The sequence below is a fragment of the Thermobia domestica genome, chromosome 2 (genome assembly GCF_964235325.1).
Source record: "Thermobia domestica chromosome 2, izTheDome1.hap1.1, whole genome shotgun sequence".
NCBI classification, from domain to species: domain Eukaryota; kingdom Metazoa; phylum Arthropoda; class Insecta; order Zygentoma; family Lepismatidae; genus Thermobia; species Thermobia domestica.
Window position 1 is genome coordinate 162,074,571 of NC_137455.1, and position 23,352 is coordinate 162,097,922.

Below are 23,352 nucleotides of genomic sequence, written 5' to 3' on the forward strand. Positions count from 1 at the left end.
GAGAAAACAGAATGGGGCGCTCCACGGAACTCACGGACTTCGAACGTGGTCAGGTGATTGGGTGTCACGTGTCAGAAGTCTGTACGCAAGACTTCCAGACTCCTAAACATCCCTAGGTCTACTGTGTGTGATATGATAGTGAAGTGGAAACGTGAAGGGACATGTGCAGCACAAAAACGTACAGGCCGACCTCGTCTGTTGACTGACAGAGACTGCCGATAGTTGAAGAGGGTCGTAAGGTATAATAGGCAGACATCTATCCAGACCATCACACAGGAATTCCAAAGTGCATCAGGATCCACTCCAAGTACTATGACAGTTAGACGTGAGGTGAGAAAACTTGGATTTCACGGTCGAGCCTCTGCTCATAAGCCACACATCACGCAAACAAATGCTAAACGACGCCTCTCTTGGTGTAAGGAGCGTAAACATTGGACAATTGAACAGTGGAAAAATGTTGTGTGGAGTGACGAATCACGGTACACAATGTGACGATCCGATGGCAGGGTGTAGGATGACGAATGCCCGGTGAACGTAATCTGTCAGCGTGTGTAGTGCCAACAGTAAAATTCGGAGGTGGTGATATTATGGTGTGGTCGTGTTTTTCTTGGAGGGGACTTGCACCCCTTGTTGTTTTGCATGGCGCTCTTACAGCGCAGGCCTACATTGATATTTTAAGCACCTTCTTGCTTCCCACTGCTGAACAGCAATTCGGGGATGGCGATTGCATCCTTCAACACGATCGAGCGTATGTTCATACTACACGGTCTATGGCGGAGTGCTTACATGACCCTAACATCCCTGTAATGGACTGGCCTGCACAGAGTCCTGACTTGAAGCCTATAGAACACGTTTGGGATGTTTTCGAACGTCGACTTCGTGCCAGGCCTCACCGACTTACATCGATACCTCTCCTCAGTTCAGCACTCCGTGAAGAATGGGTTGCCATTCCCCAAGAAACCTTCCAGCACCTGATTGAAAGTATGTCTGCGAGAGTGAAAGCTGTTATCAGTCTAAGGGTGGGCCAACAGCATATTGAATTCCAGCAGTACCGATAGAGGGCGCCACGAACTTGTAAGTCAGGTGTCCGGATACTTTTGATCACATGGTGTATGTTTAAAAATTTTGATACTCTGAGAAAACTTGCGAGTGAATCACCATCTTTGGGTTAACAGAATTTCAAATTGATATTCCATTTCTTCAGTGATGCGTGCGCTGAGAATTTGGCTGGTTATTTGGGACAATATCAAAATGAACAAGACGATATCACATAATTTGCCTATGCCAGTCGTCGATTGAAAATTCATGAATTATCCATAACAATTTTCCAATTGGGATTACTTGCAATTTTATTTTTATGTGAACATTTCTCAAACTACGTTTTGGGACGATCTGTGGTAGTACATTTCGATAATCTCCCAGCTAAGTATGCTTTTTCGCTCAGAAACCTAGATTCCCGAGCGACTAGAATGATTTTGAAACTACAAAGGTATGACCTAACGTTCGAACATGTTCCCGGAAAACAAAATTTTATAGCAGAAATCTTTAGTGGATATCCACCAGAACTTCAAGAAAACGAGAAACCTGCCAATATGAATAAATCAGAAAACTACCCGATATGTGACATCTTTAAATATAATGGAAATTTTGTTTTTAAATCTGATCCTACATTTTTTGAGCATGATAAAATCAGAATAGAGCAAGAATTTAATTATTATTGTCAAAGTCTAATCAGAAAATACTAAACAATCCAAACTTCTTATATTAAAATTCAAAATAAGGTACTGTTTATAAAAACATTATAAAAGGTAGTTGGTTGTTAGTCATTCCGAGCAGTATAGCGGCAGATTTGGTAAAGAAGAACATCAACAATGACACTTTGGCCAAAAGAAGTGTTTGGTATTTTGTCGTGTGATGTTTTACTGGCGAAAACTAAAGAGAGGTATGATAATTGTATACGGAATTGTCTGAAATGTGCGAAAACCAAACATACTAATAGAAAATTAGTACAAGGCATTTATCATTTGATTGGACATTTGAAACACGCTAAAATATGTTTAGATTTAGAGAGGCCATTGCCACCTAGCAATGGATATCACTACATATTATCTATATTTGATATATATTCATGGTTTGTATGCTTCTATCCTTTGAGAAGAGCCAACACCATTGAAATTATAAATAATTTAGAGAAAAATTACTTTCATATTCCTTATCCGAATATAGTTGTCACTCACCAAAGACATCAGTTTATGTCGAATATCTGGAAGAAATACTGTAATCAGCATAATATAAAAACATGCTCCGACGTCTCCATACAATTCGTAAGGAAACGGAATAGTAAAGAGAAAATGTAAGGACCTAAACAGATTAATTAGAAGATATTGTGCAGATAAACGAAATGAAGTAACCTTTTTAAAATGAATCCAGGATTTGTTGAACCATTTTGTAAACACGATAACACAACAAATACCAGCAAAAACATATTTTCCATATATCTTCGATTTTGATAGACTATGGTGTATATTTTAAGACGCTTTTGCACAATTCCTATTTTGGAGTTAAAATCACTTAACAATGAGAGAGAGTGGATTTATCCTCTCTTTTATAATAATAAAAAAATATATGTTCCACGTAATCTTGGTAAAACTTCTACAATTTTTTATGAAATATAGTGAAATTTGTAAAGAGTAACGCATTGAAAATCCCCAATAATAACAATATGAAAACTCGCTTGTTTCTACGATGTACCACCTCACTAGTGGTAAAACACACTAAAATTCCATATAAAGTACCTTAATTGCAGAGTTGGTCAGTCGTATAAAACAGAAAAACATTGCCTTGAACTGTTTGTTCCTCGTCTTCATTGTAATTGCAAGATTTGTTAGATCTTGTTCAGCATATTGTGAATTTTGTACTTGTTCTTTCTGAATGAGAATATAATAGATCAAAGCATTCAAAATCGAATTAGATATTTTGACTGATTTACAATGTCACGGCCCGTATATGCTGTAAAAATTATTTTTGATGTTCGTCAGTAACCGATTTTTTTACGTTCCTCAGCTCTCTTTGTCAGTGCATGCATTGGTACGTAAACATGCCTTGATGCCAACTTTTAAGGCCTTTTAAGGATATTCTACAGAGCATTTTTTTCGATTTTTCCACTTAGAGCTCTTTCTCCAAGAATAAGGGTAATATATCATAAGGTGAAAATCAAAATTCGATTTTCTCGAATAAAAATTATTCACCCATATTCATAGTATAACTGGCATAAACAACAATATTGAAATTAGGTCATTGATTTGAATATACAGGATGTTTCAAAACAACATCGACAACGTTTGGGAGGTGATTCCTTACACCAAGATAAGACAAAAAGTATAGACCAACTTGGGTGCACAAATGCTTCCTTTCGGAGTTATAGGCTTCCGAAAACTTGAAAAAAGGAACTTTAAAGGCCCATAGCTCCAATACTATGGGAGCTACCGTAGTCGGATCAAGACTTCACTTAAGAACTAATATGTGCGCTATCCAAAAATACATGTTTCATAATGCTAAGGTACTCACGCAACAATTTTTCTAGAGGGAGTTTCAGAGGAAATGAGAGTATTGGGAGCAGCAAGAAAAATGGTATCCAAATATCCTCATATGGAGGACTACCTATTGTAAACCTAACCTAACTCGCTTCTGTAAATGGTATTCTGGTGAACGCTCTCGTGATAACCTGAAATTGTATAATTTTTATTACGGATGTTTACTAGTGGCTCAACAAGATGTTCTTTCCGACAGGACCTTGCTGTATAGTGTTAAGAACTATAAAGCTAAACTCTTAGAATTTCATCCGACTCACGTTCATGGTGTAAAAATTAGGAGTAAGGCTCTTATGTTTGATGTGACTGAACAGTGTTCTCTTACTCATGTTTTGCAAGAAAACTGCCGTGGCCAGCGCCGGCTGATCAAGATGGTTCTTACTCCGGATGGAGATCCCTGCACGAATGGTTTTGCAATTTAAAAGATAGTTTATGATCATTATTTAAAACTTTTTGGTGCATCGCGGGGGCTCGATCATGAGTATTTTCTTTATGCTATTCCCAACGTCATAACAGACGATGATAATACTTCTTTCACGGCGCCTTTTACACTTGAAGAAGTAAAGTTGGCAACATTTGCTGCACACCCAGGAAAGTCACCCGAACAATATGGAATATCGGGTATATTGTATCAGAAACTTTGGCAAGTCATGAGTCAGGCACTTACAGATGTGGCAAATGCTTGGTTTTTTGCCTCCGAACATCTCTGTCGACCAAATCCTGCAGTCACTATTTTTATACCCAAAGTTCTTCAACCAATGATGGTTGAACATTTCAGACCTATTTCCCTTTTAAATGCTGATGTTAAAATTATTAATCGTTGTTTGCCTTCTAGGTTAGCTCCTTACATGAATAAGTTACTGGGTGATTGCAATATGCTGCGGTTAAAGGTAAGACTATATATCAGATTTTAATGAATATTTAAGATTGTATTACAATATGTCAAGATTGTGAGATTATTGTAGCTATTGTTAATTTAGATTTTCAGAATGCGTTCGATAATATTGAGCATTCCTATTTGTGGAGAGTTTTGAATGGGTTTGGTTGTAATGCTCGCGTTATACAATGGTTTAAATTCTTCTATAAAGACGCTCGACAAAATTAAATATTAATGGTCATCTCACCCTGCCAATCAAAGTAGTTCGTAGTATTCGCCAAGGAGATCCTATAAGCTTACAATTATTTACCTTGGCTATTGCACCCTTCTTGTATGATATGAACAGCAAGATTCAGGGTTTTGACGTGATTGAACACCCTCTACGCGTGTGTGGATATGCTGATGACGTCAGTGTTTTCCTACATTCTGTTCATGACTATAATCTTTTGATGCAAAGTGTTGCTAATTATCAACAAGTGTCTGGAGCTATATTGAATACAAAAAAAATCAACCGGTCTTATTATATATAATTCTGAAGAGTTTAGTAAAATTCAGGATATTGCATTTCAGTCCAGGGTTAAAATACTAGGAATCTCATTTATGAGTAATCTTATTGATACAGTACGGTATAATTACGATCTTGTAATTAATAAAATCAGGCAGTCAGGTTTCTTGCATAATTGTAGGTCACTATGTTTTGTTGTCTCGCACTCGAGTTCTCAATGTTTATATTTTGAGTAAGCTGTAGTATGTTGCTAATGTCTTTGCCCTGCCTTGTACAGCAGCCAAAAAGCTACAAAGTGTTTGTGGTTGGTTTTTGTGGAACAATTATGTGTTTCGTGTTCGCTATAATGACATATGTTTATCGGTAACGAACGGAGGTCTTAATATGACTCACGTGCAGTTCAAGGCTGAGAGTTTGTATATACGACGTAACTTGACTGCCTTGGTTGAAGATGTACCTTCTCCCACTAGACGCTTGCAGCGATATTTATTAGATACGATCGATCCCACATTGCCGTTGGCGATCATTACCCTCCCCTCAAGTTGTTCTTACTTAAGCACTGTCTTGTGTTCCTATCTCTATCAATGCCATCGAACTCCCAATGTTTTGACCTTAACAAGTAAACAATGGTACATGCACTACCTACAACAGCTATCACCATGTTGATAGAGAGAGAACCAGAATACAATTGGAATATAATATTTCGTAATATACACTCAAAATATTTAACAGCAGAAAATAAATTCTTTTGGTACATAGTAGTGAATAACATAGTAGATACGAAGGTGAAACGAAATATATCTGGGTTTAGTGCCAATACAATATGTTCTTTCTGCGGTGCTGCTGATTCGCTGAGTCATAGATTAACAACTTATGTGAATAGCAAAGAAATATGGTTTCAATTGCAGCGCTTTTTGAGTCTTATTATGCGCCAACCTAGTCATTCAATCTAGGTCAACCTCCTGTTTCGGCCAAACAACGCTTCTTTGTATCCAAAAACGAAACAGAATTATGTTACCTGGCTTATAGCGCAAACAATTACGTATGTACTTTCTATGGAAACCGCAGGAAACCCCTTGTTTTATATAGAATATCTTAAAGCTATTTATGACAAAATGAGCTCTCTTATGAAAACGTGTACTTTTGCTCGTTTTATCGACAATACCTTATATGCGTAATTAAGTTATGCTCCTTTGTTACTCTAATGAGTTTTGAGTAATTTGTAAACCTTGTGTATACGCTACATACAGTCTTTAAAAAAGAAAAAAAAACAACTGTGCAATTTCTATCTATGCTTCTTAAGTTATATTGTGCATGAATTACTTTATAAATTTATATTGTTTTGCAGTGGTATTATTGATAGAATGTATCCATATCTATTAGCTAATAAAAAGTTGTTAAAAAGTGGTTGGCGCGTTGGACTTCTATTCAGTAGACTCAGGTTCAAATCCCGGCCAGGCTGAAACTTTTTCAAATGTTTCAATTTCAATTTCAATGCATACTCAGTGTGACAAGCAAGATCTTCTCTACCCTAGAAATAAAAAAATGTTCGATACGTAACCAATAAATTAGGAAAAAGGGAGATTTTTCCGGAAATTATCGATTTGTCCCTCTATTACTTCCCTTTCATAGCATGGTTCAAGCATAGTAGCCCATACATGAGAAAAAAAACATCTTAACTGGGACTCAAACGAAGAATAGTTTATATCTACATTCCAACTAGAACTTGAATTAAAAATTAATTAGTATCTTCCCCTTTGCAAAATTCAATTACCTACCTTTTCAGTATAAGTGACAGTACACTATATTTCTTCTTGGATATTATTAGAATAATGAAAATGACATTCACAGAATATTTGAAATGTAACAGAGTATTCCTAGTAGTTTTTCATGTGGCTCTGATATAAAGAAATACAATTAGGAAACTGCGAGTAATATTTTTTGTCGGGAATTTTGCAAAATTCCTCTTTTGTTTCTCCTCTTATTTGAAGTACTAGTGAGATAGAACTCGTATCTCTACCTTAATTAGGAGCAGTGGCGAAGCGTACTATGAGACTCTGATGCCGGGCCCACCTTGTTTTCTACCGTATATTTTCTTTATCTTTGATTTCTTATAAAATAGAGTCAATACTTCAATATTTTGTTTTTTTTTTTTTGGTAAAAAAAATAGTAGGTTGGAAACACTTGGAAACCCTTCCTTCTGAACCTCGCCACCTCACTAGACAATCTTACGGGCTATGCTGCTCAGGGAGCGAAGCTATTATCACTGGGGATTGCACGCATTCTTGGGAAAGTGTGAAGGTTCGTCTCTGGGAGTTTAGTTTTAGCGTTGAAGGCATGTTTCAATACTAATATGTTATTAAATGATTTCGCTAACATACAGTAAGAAATTTCTGTGTATAATTATGTATTTCTATTAGTGATAACTTGTTTAATTTAAGTATATACTCTCAGTAGTTTTCAGAGTAGCTGTTTGTTTTCCCTAGATGAGGCCTGGTCCATAATAGCTTGTAAAATATGTCTGATACATTAAACATGTATAAATTTACCAAACGCTACCGTACAGGATAAAATAATAATATTTGTGTATAATTTTAGTTGAGTTTTCCATTTCATAGAATCAGTGTGGTATTTACGAATTTGCTTCCAGGGGCTTTGCTAGTTTCGGGAGGGGCTTTGTTAACTTTAGTCCTGGAAAAGTGAAAATTCTGCAATATATATATAAAAAAATAAAAAGTTGCGATAAAATTTCGATGACTGCTTAAGCCCTGAAGCCACCCACTGAAAAGTGCCAATTCAAATGAAGTTCCTTCTGAACAATAGACTAACATTTCTAGTGAACTCATTATCACGTGATACATTAATTAAATGCAATATTGTACTTACTTTAAAGTGAGAGATGCAAGTAACAAACGCTTATCCAAAGAATTTGACAGCTAACAGTAAGAATGTACTTTCTTTTTCTCTCCCTCCATTTTCAAATATGCAGGAAATGAAAACAGCAAGTGAGGAGGAAATCTCCTTCATCTTTTCCCTGCAAATCCCAGACAGAAGGAAATATGAACTGCACTTCAAAATATTTGTAGTGGAGCTAAATGGGAATATTAGTTTATCAGGCCTACCCTACTTGTGAAATTACGCTTCACCACCAGGGATGAATTCAGGGGGTAGACCGGGGGAAATCTCCCCCCCGAAGAAAATTCATTCTCCCCCCTGGAGAAACTGCTAAAATTTCAGTCACAAAAGGTAGAAATTACTTCACCCTCTTTTCGCGCAAGTGCAGACGAAATCCGATCTCTCAATATACATATAAATGACGCAGACCCATTCTATATAAATATTAAACATGTAACATCTAGGATAGAATACCAAATGGTCAATAAAACCTGTATTTCTTAATGCTATGACCGAGTTTGGCAGAACATGAAATTGTTAACTGTTGAAGAAAGGTTTGTATTTTAGTAGGTATTATACTCTCGCCCTATATTATATGTTAGTAGATGGCAGTAGCACAGATTGAGATAGGAAAGGAAAGATAGGGAAGATCTTTCGGTCTTTCCATATGATCTCTGATGTCAGCAAACTTCAGTTCTTGAAAATGTACAGTTCTTGCATTATTTGAAATAGTGCATCTAAATCCCATTTCTCGCATTGGAAGTAACAGCGTAAATGTGTTTTACGATTGTTAAAGTAAACACAACTTTCTTTAACTAAAAATAAGTCAGTTAAAGGGTGAGATTCAAAAGGCGTGATTTAGAGGGATCAGGGAGGAACAGTTATCCCTCCTGGGTTAGAGATTTATATAGAATTTATCAATATAATAGTAGTATATAAGTGAAAGATTGCTATTGAAGGTGACGAAGGAGGGGCAAGCAGTGCGACGACCCCCGGTACTGAAGTAAGGAACGCTCGATTCGGGAAGGAAAAAGAAAAGAAAAGAAGGAAAGAAAAAGAGAGGAATGAAACACATGTCCATATGTGGGCATGTGCACATATATAAAATGAAAGGAAAAAAGTAATAAAAAGTGCTCAAAATCAAGGAAAAGCAGAGTTTACTTTTTAAAATTTTCTCACCTTTCGCAGCTGGTCTGTCGACCCCACTCATATGTACGGGGGTGCCGTCGGATACTCTCGCCCCAAGCGCTGATTTTTCACGACACGGCACTAATTCTACTGAAGATTCCGCAAGCTAAACTATTGATGTGTATGCAGTGAAGAAACCAAGACTAATATACTTGATTTAGAATGAAGAAGTGTGAGAAAGAATGATTACTTTTTGTTAAGATATTCCTATGTATGTTTGTTTTAGGACAAAAAAATATTTGAGTTAATTTAAATCTTTTTTAAAAACTTTTACATTAGTAACAAACAGTAACTACTGAATATAGGAAAAATAACTAAATTAGCTACTGTAAATAGCAGTTAAAGTTTAGTCTAAAATAGTTTTGCCAGTCTTTATTTAATGTTGTAGATGAAATTAAACGATTGTTTTTTTTATTATTATTATAATCTCACATTGAATATTTCTCAGCAATTAGCCTCAATATTAGCTAAGATGTGCATGTGAATAGAATTGTTAAATATGCTGCTTTCTTGCAGAAATATAGAAAAACAACCCTCACTCCCGAGGAGTTCACATTCCTCCCCCCCGGGTGAAAATGTCTGAATTCAACACTGTTCGCCACTGATTAGGAATTGAGTTATATGGGTCGTAAAGTCTATTATTTTACCAGAAATCTTACAAGGGAAGGTGAAGGATGGATTTAATGTAACTTTTCTGAAAAACAAATTACAGTAGACTTTTGACATATTGAATACAAACAAAGAATAAAATTGATTGTTTTTGCCCCCATTAAAATTTTTCTTATTCAGTTTCATAAGTACTTTTTCTCAACTTTTCGTTCATTGTAATTATGTTCTTCTGTGCATCGGATATACGACCTATGTAGAATATTATTAATGAACTAGAATTTTGTAAAATTAACATCAACCTTTTGTTTACATAAAAACGGATTTTATCTTAAAATTGAAGCGTACTAAATCACTCATCGAAGATGCTATTTCAAAGAAATCACAACACCTATGAATGCAATTATATATATATATATATATATATATATATATATATATATATATATATATATATATATATATATATATATATATATATGCATGTGTAAGTACAGCAGGATTCTGAAACATGTGTTTTTGAATAGCGCACATATTAGTGGGTTATTTCTTGACTTAACTATGGTAGGTCATATACACTAGTATTGGACCTTTAAAGTTCATTTTTTTCATGTTCTCGGCAGCCTATAACTCCGAAATGACGAATGTCTCCATCTAGGTTGGTTTATGCGTTTTGTCTTATCTTGGTGTCAGGAATCACCCCCCATACGTTGTCGGTGTTGTTTTGATACACCCTGTACATATATAATGTAACCATTTCCTCTCTCCGTCCCCACAACCCACCCAAGACAACATTGAATAAATCCAAACATGTATTGGAAAGCAGGCTGTAAGGCCAGAGAAACAAAACAACCACACATCTGGATGAGTTATTTAACTTCCCGAAAATCTAATTTGGTTTCTGGCCAAAATACACACATGAATTCTATATACTATTGAGATTATACGGCTGGTTTTATAAATATAAAAAAGTCAAAAAATTAACAATTATATATATAATCTTTAATTATCAAAAATATTCAACAAGAAACTAAACGCAATTTAATTCAACCCTTGTCAACTCTAAGTTGTGGATATGTAATATTTTAATTTTGTTCAAAAATTGCCTTGACCACGAAGACACAGTAGTCCTTTTTTCTTATGTTACAAAAATGGCGTCAGCCACAAAAAAAAAGAGAAATAAATTATAATTTTTCTGTATGAAAATGTATGAACCAATACTCGTAAGATTCACATAAATATATGTATATTTAAACTTATCTACAATACGTATATTACTGGCAAGACTCAATTATACTGTCACAAAACTATAGATAATTGATGAGCTATAAAAAATGAAGTTAACTCACCAGGCAATTACGTCAACTGAAGCATCTGAGAATTTTTACATGGCGAGCCGGCAAACTCCCAGCATGCCCCAGTTGATAATAAGTGAAAAATTAAATTCGTAAAACAAAAACTACAATGCCGTGAAGTAAAAAAAAATAACCAAAGCAAGGGAACACTAACATAATAATAATAATAATAATAATAATAATAATAATAATAATAATAATAATATTTTATAAATGACTAGATTCTGAATACATTACATATCACCCTCCTCCGTCTGAAAAAGTTCAGGTGATCAGGCTGAACTTTTTCAGGCCCAGAATGATACCAACCTTATTCAGAAAATAGACCATTAATATATATATATAAACCATAAATACATATATATATAGTAAATGAAACAAGTACCAAATATATACAAATGAAATAAGTATTACAAATAGGTAATTTTTGACGTTTTTGTGGCCACAAAAACAAATTATAAAGTGCAATTAACACAACAAAACCAGAGAAACATATTTATATGTAAGTTTTATATATATGTAGTAGTCATGCCAGACCTTCTTAAACCTTAAGGATCATTAACATGCATCCGAGGTAAGTAGCGTTTTAATAACGATACATGATAAGGAAACTTCCTATTTTGAGATTCATTGAATAACAAAGCTGTATTTTTATTCAAGAACGACTCAATAACCACGGGCCCAATCCATAAGGGCGACAAGGATTTATTAATCGCATCTTTCTTAGACGACAGAATATGAGAGCGATACAGCACTTTATCCCCTTCTGAAAAGGTTACTGGAGTTACTCGTTTATTATAAATACGTCTTCGTTCCTTCCATACTTTTTCCATGTTATGAAATACCTTAGACCAAATATCCTTGGCCTCAGGAGCTACAATATCGTTATCAGAAATATCCCACCTAGCCATTAAGGGATCAATGGATTCTCTTCCCATATACAGACGAAACGGGCTACATTTAAGTTCTGAATGAATTGCAGCATTAATGCCAAATTGTAATTTTTTCAAATAACTCAACCACTTGTCTTGTTTGTCATGAAAATAACTTCTGATAGCCGTTTTCAAAACCTGCACGTATCGTTCCACGGCGTTTCCCCCAGGAAAATAGGGTGAACTACGTATGTGCTTAATACCTAAGCCATGCAGGAAGGACCTAAAGGTATAACTTGTGAAATAAGAAGCCCTGTCTGTACTGAGAGAAAACGCGAAACCAAATTTACAAAAAATATTATATAATTCGCGTGTAATAGTAGTGCTATTGGCCTTCTGCAATGGAATTAAATGCAAAAAACGTGTACAGTTATCAAGTACCACTATCATATAAGAAAAGCCAGAACTAGTGGGGAGAGGACCAGCCAAATCGGCAAATAGATGCCCATTAGGAATCTTATTATATTTAGATATTAATTCCCCTTGAGGTTTGGCTAGTCTAGGTTTCGAAATTTGACAAGTATGGCAAGTGGTTACAAAAGACTTGATATCAGCCATCATATTCGGCCAAGTGAAAAGCCTACGAATTTTACATAAAGTTTTAAAATAACCAATATGATTGCCCGTTAGCTGAAATTCATGATAGTAACTCATGATCATATTTCTCAAACACAAGGGTAACAATATTTTATATTGAACATTACGAGCTTTAGTTCGCTGGTAAAGAATACCATTTTCTATTCTATAATCACCCAACTTATTTCCATTATTAGCCACTTGTTGATATAAGTCTTTCGTGTCAGATTCAGTTTTTTGATAATTCCTAATATCACCATAGGCTAGAGGCAAATCTCGCAAACTACATATAAAATTCTTAGCATAAACATCTTCATCCAGTGGTTCATCTAACACATCATACAAATTGGTGTCATATATACGGGTGAGAAAATCCGGTATTAAATTCTGTCCCGAGGCAATATGTTCAATTCTAAAATTGAACTCAAAAAGTCTCTGAATTATGTTACCATAACGAGATACTTTCTTAGGATTGCGTAACATATGTACCAACTCATATTGTCAATAAGGATAGTAAATTAATTTACCAAGAACTGCTGAAATCTAATCACCGCATTAAAGATACTAAGCAGTTCCAGTTCAAAGATTGTACGATTAGCGTCAGCCTCCTTTAAACGTTTAGAGTAGAAAGCAATAGTGAGCATTGAACCATGAGTTGTCTTTTGTGAGATTGTCGCAGCCAGGCATTTTAGAGAAGCATCTGCCTGAAGATAAAATCTCTTATTAAAGTCAGGAACCTTTAGTATTATATTTTCTTCAAAGGTTTCCTTTATTCTTTTAAAGGCATCGACCTGCCTAGGCCCCCACTCAAATTTTCGTTTCGGAGATTTTAACTCAGTAATAGGCGACATTATTTCCGCATAATTAGGACAATGTTTCGCATAATACCCCAGAGCTCCCAATAATTTCTGAACCCCTCTTCTACAACGGGGGGTGGCAATCGACGGATCGCCTCAATACGCTCAGGGAGTAATGAAACATTACCATCAGAAAACAAAAAACCCAAATACTGAATAGAAGTTTGAAACAGCTTACACTTTTGAGGCGAGACCGTTATCCCTCTAGAACGCAATCTAGAAAATACCTCAAGCAACAAATTCTTTTGAGATTCTACATCAGAAGAAGTTAGGACAAAATCGTCAATATAGAAATCGACACCCTTTCCTTTTAGATCACCTAACACATCATACAAAACATGAGTAATTGCTTGACTTCCTATCTTTATTCCCATAGGGATTCTATTCCACACATAGGTTTTTCCCTCAAAAGCAAAGGCCGTGTAGGCCCTACTACTTTCTGCAAGGACAATTTGATGAAAACTCCGTTTGGCATCAATATGTGATATTATCTTAGCGTTAGCTAGTGAAGCCATACACTCTTCTACATTAGGACAGATCATATTGTCACCCATTAAATGCTCATTTAATTTCGCGTAATTTAAAACTACTCTACCTTCCCCTTTGGAATTTTTAACAATGAAACAATGAGAACGGTAATCAGAATTCGCTTCTTGAATGACCCCATTACGCTTATATTCTTCTATAAATTTTCTCATCTCATTTCTGTGAGCTTTCGACAGCGGATACTGTTTTTCACATACAACAGTGTTATCCTTTAATTTTAAGTGATATTCAAAATTGGTAACCTTACCTATTTTATCTGTAAGAACTTCCTTAAATTCATCACACATATATTGAACAAACGAACTTAATGTAGGATTTGAAACAACCAACTTTTTATCAACACCATTTATAATACTATTCATATCAACACTAGGAGCCAAAGTGGCTGCATTATCAACACTACAACAGTACATTTCATATTCCACTGGTTGAATGTCTGGCACAAACAGGTGTATAGGAAAACAGCTGTTATTTTTCTTTTGTCTTTTTGTTGATAAACATTCATTTTTCGCTGGCAAATGATAAGCACTCGCTGAACGTGTGGACTCTCGATTCTCATAATTATTAATAGATAAAGACCTCACCTGCTGTTTTTGAATGTCAGTGGCGTATCTTACCGGGACATCCACCTCACCAGAAACGCCAGGAATCAGGTTCCCCTCAGATAGCCGAGAATGTAAATCCTTCCACTGTGCCCGAGCAACAGAATAAACAGTTATAGCCTTAGATCGACGATCCTCTGCATTGTTAAACATTCGAACAGCGCAGGAAGTATCTGAGGTGACAGCATCCCCAAAAAGAGCGTGTATTGGGTGCCCTTCATCGACAGACTTCCTGCAAGTAGAATCAAAGGCACCAGTATCCATGTTGGAAAAAGATCCAGGGGAGGGCGGGGGAAGTTGAGTTGTTATTCCCGTATGTAGGGGAATAAACAGTTGATGACGTTGAAGTTTTAAAGATTTACTCTTAAAGTCCATGTAGCACTGAGCATCATTCAAAAATTCCAAACCCAATAAAACAGGAAATTCAAGTTCTGAATAGACAAATGAGCGCACACTAATAAGTTTGTTTTGTATTTTAAAACTGAATCGTACACACTTGTCTAACACAAGTTCGGTATTATTAACTGCCTTTCCTTTAAATGTTTTAGGAATAATTTTTAAGTTCATTTTTGTTTGCAAAAACTGAAACACTTCATTATTTATTAAATTGATTGAAGATGCTGAGTCTATACAAGCACGATATTGTTTACTAAACAGCTTAATTAACACATAAACACCTCTATTAGTCTCTTGTGAAATGGTACTGAAACGTCCCTGGCCTTCGGCATTGTACGAGTTCACTTTTGTATTCATAGAATTAAAGGAAGACGAAGGCAAGCGCGCGGCACTATCTTTATTGTGAAAAGTTCTACCACCTTTTGGAGAAAAATAATGCCCCGATCTAGATTTATGAAACGAGGGGGAAGCGCTATCAGTAGCAGTTCTCGTAGAGAATAATGTGGGTTGAAACGAATTATTGAATTGCAGAGAATAAAGTTCATGCTTCATATACTGTTCCAATAATTGTTCAAAGTCTCTCATGGATTTAGGCATTCCAGCATAGAATAATTTCTCCTTAACACTGGGAGTAACACCCGAAGCAATTGCACGCAATATACTTTCTTCACCCACTGTAAGATCTAAAATTCTTACACTAGTACACACCCTCTTTACATAGTCCTTAATACGTTCACATGGAGCTTGGGGACGATAAAAGTTAGTAACCATAAGGTGATGTTGAGCACAGTCAGAAATTAACTGCCGAACAACATGCCTACATACAGGGTCCCAAGCGCTAGCTAAAGAACAGGCTTCAGTAAAAACATAAAACATCACTAAGAGGATTTCTCATCCTGGATCTCACTGCCAACATTAAACATTCGAAAGGAAAAATGTTCGACTCGTCCAATTCACTCAATTGGACTAAAAAGGTATACAATTGGTCGGGCACTGTACCATCGCACATCGGAAGTTGATTCACATACATATCAATAAGCTTCAATTGTACATTTTGTTCTAATTTGCTATGAGGGATTGAACCCGAACTCTCATGCATATGAGGTAGCGTTTGTCCGCCTTTCATATGTTTACTAGTCCCACTATCACCTGACACAAAATCGGTTTGAGTAACTTGTGACTTCGCCTCGGGTTTTGAACCCCATACCTTTCCGGAACGAGTAAGGTGCAAGTCCTTATCTTCTTCAGATTCAGGCATTATGAATCATTACAAATATTTATTGGCAAAACAAATAAATGAAGTTTGTAAAACCTTAACAGAATATAACTGTCGCTTTTTTTTTGTTTTTGTTTTTTTCCTATTAAATAATAGCACGTACCTGTATTCGTAAGTTCAAGGCTACACACCAGCAATCTACACCTGTTGTTTATAATCCAATTGATAACACGAGAAACAGACAGGTTTCTTTCACTATCAAGCAAATACAAGTAATAGCAAAGACTACATGCCCCCGAGCTACTTCGATTAAAGGTCAGAAACAAAAACCATACGAGAGTGAGTTGACGTAATCTATTATATGTAACCATTTCCTCTCTCCGTCCCCACAACCCACCCAAGACAACATTGAATAAATCCAAACATGTATTGGAAAGCAGGCTGTAAGGCCAGAGAAACAAAACAACCACACATCTGGATGAGTTATTTAACTTCCCGAAAATCTAATTTGGTTTCTGATCAAAATACACACATGAATTCTATATACTATTGAGATTATACGGCTGGTTTTATAAATATAAAAAAGTCAAAAAATTAACAATTATATATATAATCTTTAATTATCAAAAATATTCAACAAGAAACTAAACGCAATTTAATTCAACCCTTGTCAACTCTAAGTTGTGGATATGTAATATTTTAATTTTGTTCAAAAATTGCCTTGACCACGAGGACACAGTAGTCCTTTTTTCTTATGTTACAAAAATGGCGTCAGCCACAAAAAAAAAGAGAAATAAATTATAATTTTTCTGTATGAAAATATATGAACCAATACTCGTAAGATTCACATAAATATATGTATATTTAAACTTATCTACAATACGTATATTACTGGCAAGACTCAATTATACTGTCACAAAACTATAGATAATTGATGAGCTATAAAAAATGAAGTTAACTCACCAGGCAATTACGTCAACTGAAGCATCTGAGAATTTTTACATGGCGAGCCGGCAAACTCCCAGCATGCCCCAGTTGATAATAAGTGAAAAATTAAATTCGTAAAACAAAAACTACAATGCCGTGAAGTAAAAAAAATAATAACCAAAGCAAGGGAACACTAACATAATAATAATAATAATAATAATAATAATAACAATAATAATAATAATATTTTATAAATGACTAGATTCTGAATACATTACAATAATAAAATTTCAAGATTTATAGGGGAGCTAAAAAGTGATTAAGGAAGTCTTACCTCTAATTCTCCCTAAAATACCGTTCCTGGTTTCAGATGGAATATGTTTACAACCAAGACTTATAAAAACAATGCCAATAAATCGATAAATGGTTAAATTCACAAAAGAAATGCCATTTTATTAAAATGAATACTTGGTATTAGAAAATCATGGGTTTACAATATAATCATAAAAAGAGAGAGTCATATCCCTATCGTTTAAAGTTATTTATATTGTGCATAAAGTAATATAAGTCAAAAAATGAAAAGCAACTTGGGAACTCTTAAGTGAATTATCAGTTATGTTACTTAATTTTTTAGCTTTTACTTCTTTTTTGAATTTGTAATGTTTTCAATGGCAATATAGTCACTTATGCGAAGTTTTACAAAAGACATGGCTCAGTCTTACTGTGGAAAGTTTTAGGAAATGACATTCTGTTGCTAAGAATTTATTTAGGTAAATTGCCAACGGTTGTTTCTAAATAGTGAAACGCCTTAATTTTGATCATTTTACTATTGAAATTATTATATATTAGAATATCATATAACTGTTTTCCTTACAGGTGTAGCATTTGTAGTGGTCTCTGTCTTCGTATTCTGTTGTACTTTCATGGGGTTGACCATTCTTCTTACAGCAGAATCTGACAAGGTAATTTTAATTTTTTGTGATTTTGTTATTCTTCAGGAAAATTTTCGAGATACATGTAGCTTAAACAATATGACTTTTTCGCAAGCAAGAAGCATTTTATAGGTTCAAAATTAGAATCTAGTACTGTACGAACTGAATATTCAATTAAACAACGAAGCCAAGAGTAAAATACAAGCAGCTAAAAGTTGAATATTGAAAAGTAAGGAAATGAGAATAAACTTGTTCGGGAGTTAGATGAGAATTTTTTAAATTCGTGAGGAAAACGTGATATTTGGAAGGAAGGCTGAAATATTAAGTGTATTCTTTCTGCAGATGATATAGCTTTTATAACGAAATGTAAAATGAAAAACAATGTATTAGAAAGTTTTGGAAAAAGCTGCAAAGAATATGGAATGTGGATAAATATTAAAAAGATTAAAACCAATTGGAAGAGAAAAACTGTCAACTATAGAAGTTGTAGGAGAGAAAGTTGACAGTAGAACTAATTGTGTGTATGTATACAAGTATTAATCTGGCCGATTCCGCATTATTATTTTTTTTTCTTTCTTCTCCTGGAAGTTTCAAATTATTTTGTTTTTTGCAGCGAGGCATACTTTATGTTTATACTTGCTTGGTAGAATTCCATATCTATTTTTTTCTAATCAAACTTGGAAAAAGTTAAAATCGCATTAAAATGTGCTAACTGTTCCATGCATTCTAAATGATGTTTTTGTTGTTGTTCATGGAATTTCAGCGTCCCAGTTTAGCACCGATGCTGTTTGAAACATGGACCTACAGTTTAAGATGGAATCCAAACCATCGTAATGCGTCCAAGTTTCAAGACTTGCCCAGCGCCAATCTAAACTGGGATCACGTGCACCAAAAGGGGCACTCACTAACAGGTAGCTATTAAACCAGCAGGGAGGACTTTTTTTTAAGATTCTACCTAGTTTATTAAGAAAAATAATTTCATAAAAATACTATTTAGGCCTATGTAATGGAAATTATAAAACTAAGGAAAACGTAAGTTAGATTCTTTAAAATATATCTTCTCCCCCTCCCATGTTTTTAATGTTCTGCCTACATGCCTGGTATGTCCTTTTTCTTGAATCGTCTTGAAACTATGCTAGGAATTTAATGATCCGGTAAGGGATGTGCACGAGACGAGTCGAGACAGAATTTTTCTGACAAAATTCGAGTCGAGACAAAGCTCTACGAATAGAGAAACATACATTTTTCGAGTGGAGACATCGCTTTTACAGCACATTTTCGAGACGGGACAGCCTTAAATCTTGTCTCGTGCGCATCTCTGGGCAGTATGTGTGATACAGTCGCTGTAGAGAAAGATTTCTAAATGTTACTGGTGTTCTATTGGATTGATGCGAGTGAAATGTCCATTTTACATCTGGTAGTATACGATCCTCTGTAACGCAACCAAAAGATACCGGTAGATCGAGGTTACGCGTAGTCGTCACAAACTCCTAATATGCAGCAAACCAGCCATCAGTCAGAAAGCAATATGTTGTTGAAGAAGATCGTGTCAAACGTGCGTCATGGAGACCACACAATTCCCAGTGATTTTCTTTCACGTCTTCAATCTAATATATTGTACACATGTAGATATGAAAGACATAAACTGTGAATTTAGGCCAGGAGTGGTGAACGAACATCCCATACGCCATTGGTTTGTGGAATTTCGTGCCAATGGCACAATATGCAAAAATGATCCAAATAGCCCCTAACCAACAGCATATTCTGATGTGCTTCTCAGGAACACTGTGAAAGCTAACCCTCGGAAAAGTGTCTGTACAGTTAAAGATACATTACAAATAGATCATAGCATGTCATTCGGAGGCTACGCGCAGTCAGTAAGGAAAAAAAGTTTGACTCCTAGGTACCATATAACTTAGTATCGGCCAACAAGGCCCGGTATCTCTAGATATTCTATGCATCTCTTCGAGTATACGGAATAACCGGGAAGGTACCTTCCATCAAATTGAAAACCTGGTCTGCTGCGACAATCGCAAATGTTCAGGACAGTGCTTGCATTTTGATCAACATCCAGGATGATTTCCAAAACTACCCTAACACCTATAGAATATGTTACTGGTATGGAAGTCTATGGTGATGGTTACCTATCATGTTTTTCTTCGTCGACGCGAACCTATCACTGCGGATCTTTACAGTGCTGAACTTTATAAAATGCGCTGCAAAGTTATCCGCAAGCAGCCAGAATAGTCAACAGATATCGTGTCCTTAAGTTGCACGAAGCTGCACGCTTCCATATCCTTCAAAGAAGGGTGCTCCACAAGTTGCAATATGACATCTTTCATCACTCATCGTATTCTCGCGATGTCCCTCCCACGTATTATCAACTTTTTTCTGTATTTCGATTAGTTCTTCACAGAGAACCTTCCTGATAACCGGACTATGCAATGTGCGGTCGAGCACTCCCCTGCATCACTTTTCTACACCACTGTATTTTCGTGATGGAAGCCAAGTAGTTGGCTGAGCGGTGGAAAAAGTATGGGTTGCAGCTGGGGACTTCTTCGATTGACCAAGTACTGTAGCTGAAAGTGATGCATCAGGAGTCACTTCATTCACATCAACTGTACACTTGTAGCTTGATGTTCATAGCATACGATTTTAGCACAACAAAGTCACAGATAAACGCTAAGTTTATAAATATTTTAGATACGTATGTTCATAGAAGGTAAAATTTATTTACTGCAATAAAAATAATTTTGGTTGAACAAACTTGGTTGTTCCATAGAAGTGTAACTAGGTTAGTTACCTACCTGATAGAATTTATATACAAGTCTATCTAGATATATTTAGTTCTTTAAGAAAACGGAAACAAAATTTTCATGTCTCTTTTAAAATTATTTTATTTCCAGGCTAAGAAGACTCCACTTTCGCTATTCTGCGTCTCAGAACTTGTTAGAAACGCTATGATTTTTCTTCCAGTAATGTTGGTGTTCTATCTGACAATAGTTACCTTGGTGGCTCTCAAAAGAGGTTAGCACATTTATATTTACGTTCCAAGATTCCATCATGGAATATAACCTAATTTTTAATAAAAGAAACATCTATTTGGACTCGTAATAACGTTTGGACGATTTGGCTTTATTAATATATGTTGTGTTCATCTCTGTTTCTATTAAATATCTCTTGACTAAGAGTGATTCCCATTTGCCGGGTCGCAACAAAACGCTGTAACTTGAGTTACATTGTTTTGTTGCTATAAGCATTTTTGAATTTCCCGCCACTCATATTTATGTTCACCAGGCCCAGCATTGAGCCGAGAAAATACTTTTGAAAATATACCAAAGAGAATTTCGATGTAAGTAGGAAATTAGCCGTCTGTGGCGACTTTACGGCTCTTTTTCTCAAAACTGCTCCGCCAAAGTTACAGCGTTTTGTCGCGACAGGGCAGCCCTGTGTCGCGTATTAGTTTGAGGCATCATCATTGTAAGATAAGGTATTCAACTTGACATTAGTCAATAATGCCTTATGGAAATCAGATCCTCCTGAAGGTGAACCTCATAACAAGGATTTAAGATGCGCTTGCTCCTTGGCACCACTATTAAGTAAAATTTTCATAATTTACAGAAAGAATCATAATGTTCTATGTGCACGGTCTAAGAAAGCTTGAACAAGACTCTTGTTCAAGACCATTCAAGAGTATTTGATGAAAAAGATGTCAGCACTGACAACATTTTTGTCTTGAATTCAGTAGTTTCGTTCAAGAGATTTCGTTTAGGTCCTGTTCTAAACAATCCAATTCAAGAGCATTCAATAGCCAATCAGTGGCTGAGTTGATTGCAGGAAAATACAAAATAACTATGATGACGTCGTGAGACAAAGCTGCAGTTGTTGAATAAATATCCTCTTATTACCCTTTTCCATAATTATCTGATATTCAAAGTGTGCATTATAATAATAAACAAAAACAAATATCTGCGCTGGAAGATATTGTTAGTATTTTTGTTGATAATGTAAATGTTTATGTAGTTACAGTGCTTGCATGTCCATAACAATTCTTAAATTTTGAGGCAATGATAGGTATAAATATTATTTGAGAATATACAAGAATATCATGTGTTGGCTAAGAAAGAAGAGTCTGCCAAATAATAAAAATATATATATCTGTCTGACTTTTCTTGCTTTAATAAGACGTTTTGTATTGTTATTAATCTTGGATAATAACAAATAATTGCGTACAAATTGATAATATGCCCGCAAATGATTGAATTGCCCTGGAAATGATTACATGTTATCCTACTATGATATATGCAATTATTTTATCACGAAATTCACACGTAGTAGTTTAAAAGCTATTTCTTAAAGTAGGAGTTGTTTTCATATGTACAAATTAATTTTACGAGAACTTTTCCGTAAGGAACAAATGCGCATCCAGATATATATGCCACATATACGAAAGTAAAAAAAAGAAGAAACACTAACATCGAGAATGCTATTTAACAGGGCGGGAGTGTAGAAGGGTTCCCACACGAGACTACGTCCGTAGGAGCCAGGCGCGTCATCGGCGGAAGTTATAGTGCAAGAAAATAAGAATAAGAAAGCAAGAAACCCTTGATATTGTATTCATTCATTTGAACTCAACTATAATCCTTGTAATGATTCGATACTGGTAACTTCTAAGCAAAAACTTCTAAACTTCTAAACATAAAATTCTGGTTTCCTACATTATGCAGGCATGTTCCGACAGTGGAAATTATTATTCCAGATAGTCCTCTTTCATATGCACTCACACATTTTAACAGTAAAATTACTATTTATTTGACGGGCTATTCTTAACCAGTATCAAATATGGGATAAGATTGTGAACAAAGTCTCATGCAGATATGGGCGGTAAGTCCAGTAGCTGAAAAAAAAATATTATTCCTTTGTTTGGTTTCCTGTGTTTTCAGCCTTTTCTTTAAACAGTCTTCGACGTCATAGCATAAATAACATCAAAAGGCAGCTACTGCCTCGTGATACACACGATTTGGGGAAAGAGTTTAATTTTTTCTTTGAGAGTGATTCTATCATCAGTAGGCCATATGAAGAGTGAGATTTTTGAAAAGCTTAGTACGGGGAACAATTTTATACCTAAGCAGCACTTTACTTTTTTAATGTAAGTTAACCTAACCTGTAATTAATGTAAAAGAGACAAAATACTTAGTGAAAATTGGGTGGCGTTGCTACAAAATCAATTGACCTGTTTTCTAAATGATTTAATATAACATATTAAATTCCAAATGCCTGCAGAAAGTTAGGAAAGAAATGCTAATATTATAGCTATTAATGCTCAGGTCTGAACTAAATCAGTACCGGTAC

The 23,352-nt window shown here is 35.3% G+C and overlaps 1 protein-coding gene across 2 annotated transcripts in view; it reads left to right on the forward strand.

Moving 5' to 3' along the window:
• The window catches only part of LOC145679765 (uncharacterized), a 175,449-nt gene that overhangs the window by 110,662 nt on the left and 41,435 nt on the right, over window positions 1-23,352 (forward strand). For both annotated transcript variants that reach the window (XM_081750319.1, XM_081750320.1), the window contains exons 9-10: window positions 17,945-18,030; window positions 20,907-21,027. In XM_081750319.1, the coding sequence (XP_081606445.1) occupies window positions 17,945-18,030; window positions 20,907-21,027 (207 nt within the window). The remainder of the gene's footprint in view (window positions 1-17,944; window positions 18,031-20,906; window positions 21,028-23,352) is intronic.